This window comes from Phoenix dactylifera, chromosome 2 (genome assembly GCF_009389715.1).
Source record: "Phoenix dactylifera cultivar Barhee BC4 chromosome 2, palm_55x_up_171113_PBpolish2nd_filt_p, whole genome shotgun sequence".
In the NCBI taxonomy this organism is placed as follows: Eukaryota; Viridiplantae; Streptophyta; class Magnoliopsida; order Arecales; family Arecaceae; genus Phoenix; species Phoenix dactylifera.
In genome coordinates, this window is record NC_052393.1 from 15,819,366 (window position 1) to 15,832,038 (window position 12,673).

The 12,673-nt window shown below is 34.7% G+C and overlaps 1 protein-coding gene across 7 annotated transcripts; it reads left to right on the forward strand.

The window, feature by feature from the left end:
- Positions 1 to 1,456: 1,456 nt before the first annotated feature.
- Positions 1,457 to 12,494, forward strand: LOC103703526 (putative cinnamyl alcohol dehydrogenase 4). Of its 7 annotated transcripts, none has more exons than XM_026803140.1 (8): positions 2,693 to 2,792; positions 3,085 to 3,247; positions 3,325 to 3,415; positions 3,730 to 3,843; positions 8,088 to 8,318; positions 10,934 to 11,219; positions 11,745 to 11,907; positions 12,031 to 12,494. In XM_026803140.1, the coding sequence occupies exons 3-8, from the start codon at positions 3,336 to 3,338 to the stop codon at positions 12,225 to 12,227; spliced, it is 1,071 nt and encodes a 356-aa protein (XP_026658941.1). In that variant the 5' UTR covers positions 2,693 to 2,792; positions 3,085 to 3,247; positions 3,325 to 3,335; the 3' UTR covers positions 12,228 to 12,494. The 7 variants fall into 7 exon arrangements, with proteins under 7 accessions (XP_008784622.1, XP_008784626.1, XP_008784623.1 ...); XM_017841892.2 differs by having other exon boundaries at positions 3,088 to 3,247; XM_008786400.4 differs by lacking the exons at positions 3,085 to 3,247; positions 3,325 to 3,415 and adding an exon at positions 1,457 to 1,610.
- The last annotated feature ends 179 nt before the right edge of the window (positions 12,495 to 12,673 follow it).

Genomic DNA, 12,673 nt, shown 5'->3' on the forward strand with positions numbered 1-12,673 from the left:
TTTGCTATTTGAATGCTGATATTAATGATGGAAGTTTCTACTCGTCAATCATTAAAGTTCGTTGCTTAATATACTATAAAAATTTGACTATTAAATTTTTTTATTTATTATAATACTATATGATATTTTAAGAACGGCCAAAAAAAGAAAATATCATCAATGAAGCTAATCTTAAACTTATCTTCGCAGAGTCAATTGTTTTAGGGCATGACATCATGGATGTAGTGTATCTCAAAGGATTCAGAAAAGATTATATTCTGATCCTTATACTTGACTTGCTTTGCTCCCTTATGATTTGAGTTCTCATCTTTCTCTACAATAGGGCAGAAATAGATCAGATATGGATCGGATACTAGTATAATTATATCCATATTTATTTTGTTCGACCAATACTAATAGAGTTACGGATGTTAGTCGAATTTAAAAAATTATATCCATATTTATTTTAAATAGATCCAAATCCAAATCAGATACTGGAAATATGGGTATATATACGAATATAAATCAGATAATTAAACTTTATGATCACATAATCAAAAATACTACTAGGTAGATAATATATCAAGTTAATATTATATTAATGTGGTCATTTATTTTTCTTAAATTAATGTTCATAAGTGCTATATAAAATTAAATAGGGTTACAAATAAAATCAGATATTCGGATGTGTATCAGATAGTTGTCCATCCATATCCATATCCATTTTTCTTTGATGGATATGGATAAGAATATGGATATTAGTCGGATGCTCAAATTTTTATTTATATTTGAATAGTTTCGAATATAATTTCAAATACAAAAATGGATATAGATCAATATTATTTGATCCATTTTCACCCCTACTCCACAACATAGAATAATAAGACCAAACTCAAATCAAATCCAATCCCTTAACAAAATATGATTCGAAACAATTTTATTATTAATTGGTCAGACATCTCTGGACCTCAATTGACCAAAATATTCAATCCAAAAATAATTTGAAATAGATCAAATTAAATTATTTTACTCAAGGACTCCTGTTACTTGAGGAGGAAGTCTATCACAAGCAATACAATCAAGTTCGAACTGATGACACCACTGTAGAAAAACAAATTGGACTGCCCAATCTCTTCATAAAAATTGCTGAAGCAATACAAAATTCTTATGCAGGCACAATTATACAGCCGCCGTGTAACTCTCCAAATGAAATTGTAATCGATAGCTTGTCATGTTAAGCTTGTGTACGAGATTAGAAATTCTAAAAAATCAATCTCTATCAAGTTGAGTACTTAATGGCTCGACTCAATCCTTTTCGCTTTTTTTTTTTGTTTTTTTTTTTTTGTTGTACAAAACCCGTTTTCTTCTGGTTACCCGGTTCTAATTGCATCCATGCTTCGCTGTGGTCATAGTTTCCTTATCCTTACCTCTGGCTCGAAGTTTGCTTAGCCTTACCGTCTCCCCATCCGGTTCTCGACAGCTCGATAGAACTAGAAGGATCCTTCGACCCTCCCAATAAAAGGGCAAAAAGATTCCGCTGCCGTCAGTATCCTATCGAGATCACAGAAGGATAGGGAGGAGAACAAAAACCAGTCACCCGGAGCACAGCACCGGAGCCAAGTCGCCCCACCGTAATCCTCCACCAAGATAACCGCATCTAACCATCGATTTCTGTCTTCTTTACTAGTCTGAATTTTGTTTTTAACTGTATCCGATGTTCTTTAATGGTTTGCAATCTATGTTCCTGATTTTTGTTTGGTGGTGAAATTCTTATTTCTTCGGAGCCATGTTCTGGTCGATTAGTATCTATGCTGGACTCATTCTTTCATCATCATCTACAATTTCTCATCTTATGCTTCCCAGGAGGGGACTTGGGGGCCAATTCTTTGTATTTAACCCCACAAGTTGTCCAGGATACCCACAAGATTTAAAAAGATAAAAACCCTAGAAGTAATAAAATGGGTAGGAAGTTTGGAGTTCTTCTATCGGATAGTATGAGATGCTTGACCTTATGGGGCACGGATATATGGTATATGTTTAAACAGAGCATTCTTTCCCTAAGTATTAGTTGTGCGCTGATAGATAGTTTGTTACATCAGTATCAAGATTTCCAGAGCAGTTGTTATATCCCAATCTGAAAGATCAATCTAAGAATTGCTTTCTTTACATGATTGACAGTGATTTTTTTAGAGCAAATTGAGGTGGGATCGTGGCTCCCATTTAATTTAAAAAAATGGTGTTACCATGTCTATCTAACCTTGCATTCTATATTTTGGCGCTTAAACATTCCAACTATATGCCCAAGCAATTTTTTTTTTTTACTTTTGTGTTTGAGCGTTTGCGCGCGCATATGAGAGAGAGAGAGAGAGAGATGAACCTGGTTCATCTCTAATCAATGGGATGTAGCATTTTTCCTGACAAGAATATTCAATTCATATAAGAGAGAACTTTCAATTACAATTAAAAGGAACTAAATTAATTGTACCGCAGGAGTTGTTTAGGCCTTTTTTGCTTTAGTTGTTGGGTAATGGTTAAGATAAAGCATGATCTTTGTCTCAATGGAAGGAAAAAGCTCATGACTTGGTGTGCCTGTTACACAATTTTTATTGTGTACATCTTAATATTTGTTACTTGAGTAAAATTTAATAATAATATTCTTGGTGCATATACTGGTATCCACTGCATGTTACATTGTCCTTTTTTATAGTTGCAGATATCTTAGCAATGGGCACTGAAATTGGTAGTGGAGATTGTCTAGCTTGGGCTGCAAGAGATGCTTCTGGAACTCTTTCACCCTACAGATTCAACCGCAGGTGCACTTGTTATAGCGCATGACTTCTTTCTTTTTTCCCCCTTAACAATAGAAAAGATAGATCCAAGATTCTTGTATTTGCACATTATTTTTGACTGAAGTTGTCTTGTTGATTTCGGATGGGCATCTTAAATAATGGACATGTAAGATTATGCAATATGATGTATGCAATTGTTCAACCATATAATATAGTTATTAATCAGACAGGTCCTGGTTTTTACATGCCGAATTGTAGTCGTATGATTCTTTTCCCTTGGTGTCATATATTTACCATGTACTCTTCCAAATCTTAGCAGCACGAAACTTCACTTCGGGTGGTGGACTCGCTTCGGAATCTCTCTGGAAATTCATCCCTGGTACCCTCTTTTGAAATGATTCCTTATTCAAAATAGTTTTAAGAGATCCACTTCCCCGCATCCGCACCCAAATCTGCTCCTGCATCAGCACCCACCTCAGGTAACTAAGTTCCAGATAACACTACAAGCTTAATTTGGATTCTGCTGAAAAATTGTATTAATATTTATGTCATGCAGAATCATAGCATATGTGTGTTATACTTTGTTGCTTTATCAATCTTCCAACCAATAATATGAGAACCAAGATTGTCCAAGTCTATGCTTCAAGGTAAATTGGTATTCTTTATTTGATTTTGAAATCTGTAAATACTATTTTTGTGGCCAATGGATGTTAACTCTTGAATCAAGCATCCGGGATGCATGGATAATAATTGTAAAGGTGCTTAAAATTATCTTAATTTCATCATGTTTCTTATTCAGTCTTCTGTATGTGCATAAGAACTGTTCTTAATTTATATCAATTAGATGATTCTTGATTTGTTATGTCAATCGGTAGTCTTTTCTAAGGTATCACAATCATTGTAAAATACTTGTCTCAAAACTATCATGAACCATTATTAATCTCCTCTCCAAGTCATGCAGAGTTGTTAGAAGAGATGATGTTCGTATAAAAATAACACATTGTGGAGTTTGTTACGCTGATGTCATTTGGACTCGAAATATGGCTGGTGACTCAAAGTACCCATTGGTGCCTGGGTATGTTTTCGTTTACTCAACTATATTGCATAGTTTTCATTTGCCAAAAACTGTATTAGTAATGAGTGAATTATCTGCTTCAAATTTTACTATCATAATGCCACATGTGAAATTTGCTGGTCCTAGCAAAAAAGTATGCTAATAGAACTAGAAAGATATCTTGACGGACGTTTTAAGAATACATATTTTTCTAATGCTATTAAAGATACCTGTTCAATTCTATCATGAACAAGATTTTGACAATTGATATGCTAATACCGCTTGATGATCCAATTTTGACTTAAAAGAAAATTTTGGAGGAAAAAATTTGTTGCCTAAGAAGTGGTCTAAAAGTTGATTAAAAATTGCCTAAAATATGTGAGACAAATTCATGGAATAGTGGACTAGTGTTCTTATCTCTAATTAATAGGACCAAAGGTGGCCACAGGGTATTTGTATGAACATGAACCTATCTATTTTATCAAAGAAAAAATATTGCCAAGATGTATGTATCTTCCTATGAAGTAGTCATCAGAAGAAGCATGTTTGACATTTCCTGTTTACTTTCTGTCAAGGTAAATTCAAATACTTGCAATGACGAAAATGTATGCTTAGATACTTTATTCTGGTTTGGTTGGGCCTACCAAGTTTCAAGTCAACAATTTTAGCTGGAGCTTCAAATATCAGCAAGAAACTTAGAAAAATAATAGAAAAAATATTAGGTAAATAAGGGGAAAAAAGACCAAGAAATCATATTTTATATAATTTTATAGCATATTATATTGTTTGTAATATTCAGAGTTATGGTTTTGATGTTTTCAGGCTGAAAACTAAAAATATAAAAAATCATAAAAATTGATAAAACCAATAAAAATGCTAAAGAAATATGTTACATTCAATTATTTAATGTTAATTTAATCCTTAAATCACCTCACAATGTTAATATTGTGAAAGTTAACTATACTGATATAGAATGACATATCAATGTGAAATTGGATATAATGATCTCCAATTTGGGTGACCTACAATTGATTTTTAAATCATTAAATCTTTCATCCAAAATTCAACATCTCTTTGTCTGTGTGCGTATCTGAGAGAGAGAGAGAGAGAGAGAGAGAGAGAGAGGCATACTTTTGGTATACACACAAATATATATATATATATATATATAATTATAGTTCCAACGACCAACCAGGAAGCAGTATCTCATCTATATGGCATTTGCATAATGCATCAATACATTTACAAATATTCTGAGAATATATTTTGATTGAGTTTCTTCCTAGCATTAGACAAGAACCTATGATATCGAAAACACCAAATATGCATAACGAGATTGTGCGTATGAAGTTTAGAGAAATTATAGAGCAAGCCTTCCTCTAAACTAAGAAAAAGTATAATGATAAGGAAAGAAAACAAAAAAAAACTTTGTAAGGAAGATATGAATCTCCCAAGTAGAGTTGCAAGTTAAAAGCTAATTTTGGTCTGGCCTTGCTGGTCCGTATCAGGTCTGAATTGATATGAGGCTAACAAGGTCTGGCTTGATCCACTTTAGAGCCTGATTCTTTGCATCCCTGACCCTACTTGAATGAGGCCTGACCTACGAGCCCTAACACAGTTCAGGCCTACTAACACTCCTAGGTGATGCAGTCAGTCCAACAATTCTGATAAAAGAATTATGAATAGATGTCACGTCTAGAGCTTCAAAGTTGGTAGGTAAAGTTTGATAAAAAATTTCTCTTGTTTTTGTAAAATGAATTTTGAAAAGCGAGTATAAATGCAAACGAATGAGATAAATGGAACATTAAAGTAGTTTGGCAATATCACAACATATACACTTATGTTGGCCTGTATTACATGTAATTGAAGTGTCCTCGAATAGGAATTAGAAATTACCAGGGGAATGATTTTATGTTGCATACAGTTTGAATAGGCCAGCTAGATGAGGATGGGGGGTATAGTTCAGGAGCGGTTTGGCATTGTAATTTAGCTATTGAAAATGCTTAGAAATAAACTAGATGATTTGTATAGATCAAGGTTCACCGAACCAGTACTGAAGGTCTTATTAGTTGGCGATTATTTAGCATGTTATGGGTCTGTACCATGCCATTCTTGGGTGTACCAAAATAGAGAGCCGAAGAGGGAGGAGAGAGAGGAAGAGAGAGAGAGATGGGCTCGAATCCGGTGAGAGAGAGGGAGGGAGGTGAGGGAGGAAGGGAGGGAGAGTGAGGGGGAGGGAGGAGGAGAGAAAGAGAGGCTTGGATCTAGTGTGTGTGTGTGTGAGAGAGAGAGAGAGAGGGAGAGAGCAACTTACCTAGCCAAGGACCTCATCGTCATTGTTGTCGTCGTCGTCAAACCAGCCAGGGGTGGAGGGATTTTGGGGTTAGGGTTTCGAAACGGTGGAGGGGAAAATGAGATGAAGAGGGATGAGTCAAGCAATTTTCTATTTTGAATCAAAGGGGAGGCTTGAACTATGCTGATAACCGATCGGTCTAATTTGGTATGTCCCGAACTTGCCAGTTTAGCACGGTTCGACCAATCTTGGTATAGATAACATCCCAAATGAATAGTTCATGAATGCTTAAGTGTGAAGTAGATTCTTAAGCATACACACGCGGGAAAAAAAGAGTACTCGGTGGATTGAATAGGGTCATTTTCTAAGAGGTAACGAAATGAAGAATCAATATTTTGGAATTCCATACGGTAATCTTGAGGACTATGAACAATCTTCCACCTATTTCTAAGGCCTTGTTCATGGAAAATATGCTTAATATTGAGTTATAGAGTTTGTTGATCGTGGTAATTTTTTAATCGGCTTGCTTGCCTCTAAATTTCAAATAAAAGACAAGTGATGCTCTTTGTTCAGTAGTGACTTGCACTATTCTCATGAATACTAGTTTATAGCTGTTCCTCAATAATCCCAATAGGAAATATTAAGGGGTTGTAGAGTCAATACTGAATTTAAAAGAAAAGAAATTTGCGCTACTAATGCACTACATGTTTTTCGTGATGGATCCTGCATCTTTGGTTTAAAACTATAGCTTAGAATTTTAGAAAGTTATACAAACTTTTGTCATTTCACAAAAATGAAATGTTGAGAATGTGCTTAGTTTTGTTGCCGCTGTTGTGACAATGGGAATTTCCGTAAATGCAAGAACTGCTTATGTTAAGTTTGTGGGAAACAACTATTTCTGTACAGACTGATTCTCATCATATTGGAATAAGGAGACATGATTAAATTTTTAGACTTTAAAAATAAATGTGCATGCAAGAAATAAACTTTCTCAGAATGTTAGATAGAAATTTAATATATCTCAGCAATTTGGTAGAGAGTCTTGATACAAGTTGTATGATATGAAAGGTCAGTGCATAATCAGTTTGCTTAGGTCAACCATTATCCAGTGATATATCCTAAATTGAAGTTTGAAAGACATGACAGAAAAATCAGTGAACCATTGAGATTAATTCCTAGATTGATAGGATTGACATGGACAACTACGTTCAAGGTGAGGCTAGCATACTTCAGAGATCACGATACCTCTTGGTTACCATCTAGTCATGAGTCCTGACCTCCTCCCAAGGAAAAAAGTGGGCACTTAATTTCTGATTAGAAAATTATTAAAAAATTGGAAAGTTTAGAAGCATACTTTAATGTTGGTTAAGGTTCTAGGTTTGAGATTACAAACACAAAAATGTTTTTTATGGGCACTATAAATCAAAAGAAGTTTTTATTCCATATAATATAAGCTGCAAGTACTCACTGCAAAAAGCTAGCACAATATACAACATATTGCACTTAATATAAAAAGGATGGTGTTTTTTCTTTTAGGAAGCCGTTATACATACTTATACTCAAGGAAAATGTCATCTTGTCCATGTGCCTTCCATCACTTGAGCTTTAATAGGCCAATCTTGATTCACTCAATGGAAGAAGAGAGATCAGTGGAGGTATATATGATGTCTGAAATAATGGTAGTATACGAATTGCAGAACAGATTTTCCTATTTAATTTTATACAATGCACTACTAACTTAAGTAGAGCAACTGTATTGCTGATTCACATAGTCTTCATATAAGAGAAAAGATGAAAACTGCGATATATATTAGAAAATGATTTCTTTGTTTCCAAAAAAGAATGAATAAATATTAGGAAACAATTTCAAAAACTTAACAACATGTGTTACTTGTTTTATTTTTGTACGAGATTATAAGATATTTTCCAAAATTATGTATTTGTGTGTTAATATTGGCTATCTATGTTTCAGGCATGAGATTGTTGGAATTGTCACAGAGGTTGGTTCCAGTGTTAAAGGTTTCAAAGTTGGTGATCATGCTGGTGTTGGCACGTATGTTGATTCATGTGGAGAGTGCGAGTACTGTAATGATTTTCTAGAAGTTCATTGTTCAAAAGGATCAACTTTCACTTTCAACGCCGTTGATTCAGATGGCACTATCACGAAAGGGGGATATTCCAGCTACATCATAGTTAAGGAGAGGCAAGTTACTTATCCTCAGCTGAAATTTCTTCATTTCTGTTATAGATTTTAACTATATTATAATACAAAAGCATGGCAAATAATGACCATAAGTTAAAGTCTTCTTTCTTGACAATCTAATGTTATTATCTATTTCTCTTGGAATACATCTTCTTCAACTTTATTGACGAGTTTTAAAAATGTTAGATCTTATTTAAAAGTTTCATGGTCCTTGTGTTTTCAAGATGATCTATTTAATGGGCAGTATGTAAAAGAAATTAGCAGAGCACTGATACTAATTCAGTATAACTGAATGTAGATTGCAGTATAAGTTGTGGTGGATGAGTATGTTGACATGGAACTTTCTGTGAATATCAGTCCTGTCATCTTGGATATGTCATACAAGAAAACAGAGTAGTATCAAAGATTTATTAATGAAGTTTGGCATGGTAGATCAGTCCAACTGGTTTTCTTGAATGTTGTGCGGTCTTCGAATGTCAATGAGAGATTAGAGAAAATTCATAGGACTGTAACTAAAACAACAACTGATAAATGTCAGATACTAAATCACTGGTTGATAGAGCATTGGTGGTCCTCCTGTATAGGATGAGCATTGCATACATGAAAGCATTAATTTGAATATGTGACAAAGGAGTAGGAATATAATCAGAAAGGAGTGCATCTAAGGAATTCTAGGCATTGTATCAATTGTGGATGAGTTTATAGATTATAGACATCTGCTGCTGCTTTATTTGCTTTAAGAGATCAGTCAAATCCTAGTCTAGCATTCCACGTGATAGTGAGACAAGCATAGACGTAAGAGGAAATATTGTGAACAACTGTGGAAGTCTTTAAACTGGCACTTAGGGGTTAGCTTTCAGATATTGACCATCAAGAACCGTAAGGCATGGAACGTATCAAACTATTGATTTTGTAGGACATCATTATGGTAGATAGATGGAAATTTACATGCGTTAATTTACATAAAATATCCTGGATATTGACTAGAACACCACCAATGCTGGTCCTAAGCCCAATAGAAGAAGTTGGGAGTAAGAAGCTCAAGTTATGAAATGAAACCTAATTTGATATTCGTAAGTGATGGAATGTTTGTAACTAATGCTGGTTTTGCTTGGCCACGGATGCAGGAATTAGATCAAACACATATCCAAGGGTTTGACTCAAGAAGTGGAAAAAACGATATATGGGGAACCATAGAAATGGAAGTAATTTTAACTAGATATTATTCGTTAAATACTTCCAATATACATGTACTTTTATCCAAACTTCCAAATTAATTCAAGAATATGAGCCCATTTCTAATGGTATTATGGTGGGTCAGACTTATTTTTGGAAGAGTCCAACTTTTCTCCACTTTTTAAAAGCTAAAACTGAAAATTTTGATAACTTGATGCATAGCAAATTCAACACATTCTTTGTGCTGGACCAATTGTCCATGCCAAATGGATGACTTGAGGAAGTAGTATCTTGGAGAGGTTTGGATACTGCACCAAATGAGGACAAAATGATGGATAACTTATAAGATGTTATAGGCATATGCAATAAATATTTGAGGGGATTATGATAATTGAGTGGTGCTTGAATCTTTGCTAAAAAGGTTTAGAAAGTTGAGGGAAAGACCTGTGTTGATATAAATTCTTTGAGCTGGATGCAAGTGCTCATGTAAAAGCGATGAGTTCATCAGGATGCAAAAATAAGGATAAAGAGAGGAACTAGTGTATTGGACACTGCATGAACATTATGACAAATGTGGACAAAGTGATGGACAACAAATAAAAATGTTATATGCATGTGCAATTTATCTCTGAGGAGGTTGTGACATGGAGTGGTGCTTGAATCTGTGTCAAAGGGTTGTGTAAGATAAGGGAAATATTGCTAATATGAATGATAATTTTGCAAAAGGAGCATATAGGGGTGCTTGAAGTTGAAGCAAAACCCAAGCAATTAGAATAAAATTTAAAGGTTTCGGTTATAGTTGTAATTAATCTTTCAGATAATCAGTCTTTCTCTGTCTCTCTTTCTCTCCATCTGAGATTATGATTCCACAAATCTTGCTAAAGAGATTTTTTTTACTAGCAAAGGTGCTTATAGGGGTACTCGAAGAAAATGCCAAGCAGTTAGAGTAAAATTTAAAGGTTTTCATTGGTTGTAATTAGTTTTTCAGACTAACCAGTCTCTCTCTGTTTTTATCTCCATCTGAGATTATGATTCCATAAATCTTATAAAGACATTTTTTTTACCCTTTTTTTTTGTGTTAGAAAATCTTTGGGCTTTTGAAGTTGGCCTGAAATGGATAGTCAGTTAAATTTAATAAGTGAACTTACTAAGTGTGCGGTATAAGTGGTGCCGTGTTAACTAATGACAATTTTATCAGCTTGAAATTCTGCCACCGAGAGTCTAAAAGTGCGCTACTTACAGTAATGCATGGGGACAAAATCCTTACTGTCATACTGACGTGTGTTTTCTTTCTGTTAAATGTCATTAGTATATTCACTTGACTAGGTAGTGATGTGTCTTTGTAATTCAAAGGTCCAAGCTAAACAAATGCATGGCAAATATTTAGTTGCACATTAGCCATATGTGCTGATGTTGTTTTATTGGTTGGGAGTGGATAGGTACTGCTACAGGATACCTGACGGCTTCCCATTAGCTATGGCAGCACCTTTGCTGTGTGCTGGAATCACAGTGTACACTCCCATGATGCGCCATAAGATGAACCAACCAGGCAAATCTCTTGGAGTTATTGGGCTAGGTGGCCTTGGTCACATGGCAGTGAAGTTTGGAAAAGCTTTTGGTTTGAAAGTAACAGTGTTCAGTACAAGTGAATCCAAGAAAGAAGCAGCACTAAAACTTCTTGGAGCAGACAAATTTGTGATCTCATCAGACAAGGAGCAGATGGAGGTAAAAACAAATCGCCGTACATCTTTAACACACCTTCTTGTGGCTCAAGCTGCTTATTTGAGTTTTTGGGAGGGTTGAATATAAAGTGCGTCATTCTCTATGAATATGTGGTGAAGTAACTTAAATTTCTGTTGTATGGTCCCCAAAACTTTATTGGATAATTAAAGCTATCAAAATTATCACAGTTTCCTGTTTTTTCCTTTATAGTTTTTTAGTTAGTACTGTAGCATAACCCCACCAATTCACCAAGATGAGCTTGTGGTCTCAATTTGGAATTATGTTTCACACTAGGATTCTTCTGTTTAAATCATTAGCCTCTTTTTTTTTTTTTTTTGAGCGAGAGAAAACCCTCTGTTTATTTTGAAAAGAAATATACAGAATTATCTTAAATCATTCATTTTTTTTTCTCGAGAATCATAGACACTTTTGTCATGAGGAAGGTAATCAAATACTGTAGAGATCACTACTACTACACTACTGATAATTTTGGGAAATGGCTTTGCTCACTGCTGGCTTCTAATGTAGTCTTTGTTGCAGTCCATGACAAAATCCCTGGACTTCATCATTGACACTGCTTCTGGTGATCACCTCTTTGATCCTTACATGTCACTGCTGAAGGTTGGTGGAGTACTGGTCCTAGTGGGCTTTCCTAGTGAAGTCCGCCTGCATCCTGGAAGTCTTAGCTATGGTATCTTCTTATTCTTGAAAGGAATTTTTTCATTCTAGTGGTCTTTTTTTCTATTTCAAGGAAAGAAATTTTGATATTGGCTCCAAGTTCTTGCCATATTTGATGACAAATTACTTTTGGTAGCTTCAAGAACTATTGCTGGGAGTTTGACCGGTGGTACCAAACAGACACAAGCAATGCTGGAATTCTGTGCAGAAAACAAAGTATACCCAGAAATTGAACTCATTAACATTCAGTACATAAATGAGGCACTTGAGAGGCTTGTAAAAAGAGATGTGAAGTATCGTTTCGTGATTGATGTTCAAAACTCTCTCAAGTGATGCAAAATAAATAAGGTACCGCATGGAGCTTCTCCAGACTACGTGATTGATATGCAAAACTCTCTCAAGTGATGCAAAATAAATAAGCTACTGCATGGTGCTTCTCCAGGCTTATATAAGTTGCTGTTTATGTGTTTTCAGAAATATGGACACTTAATAATGATATTTTTGTAACTGCTAGTGGGTAAATATGTTTAAATTTTGCACATTTGCTGCCAGTTTTTCACTTTTATATAAATGGTTATGTTTTTATGCCCTTTTTCTTTATGGATTATGTGTTATTTGATTTGTTCTTTACATCCTCCGGTTTTTGTTGTAAAAAAGCTTTTGGACAGAATTCATATTTTGTTGGATTTTAAATTTAACATTCTATGGTTTGAGGTTCTTCTGGCTATCCTGGATGACAGTGGAAAAAAAAAACAAACAAAAAAAAAAGGGCAAAACAT

Excerpts from the sequence above, each read along its gene's own strand:
- LOC103703526 (XM_008786400.4), top strand. The coding sequence starts at position 2,704 with ATGGGCACTGAAATTGGTAGTGGAGATTGTCTAGCTTGGGCTGCAAGA. Across the intron at positions 2,793-3,729 it reads CCCTACAGATTCAACCGCAG|AGTTGTTAGAAGAGATGATG; the intron begins GTGCACTTGTTA and ends CAAGTCATGCAG. Across the intron at positions 8,319-10,933 it reads TACATCATAGTTAAGGAGAG|GTACTGCTACAGGATACCTG; the intron begins GCAAGTTACTTA and ends GGGAGTGGATAG.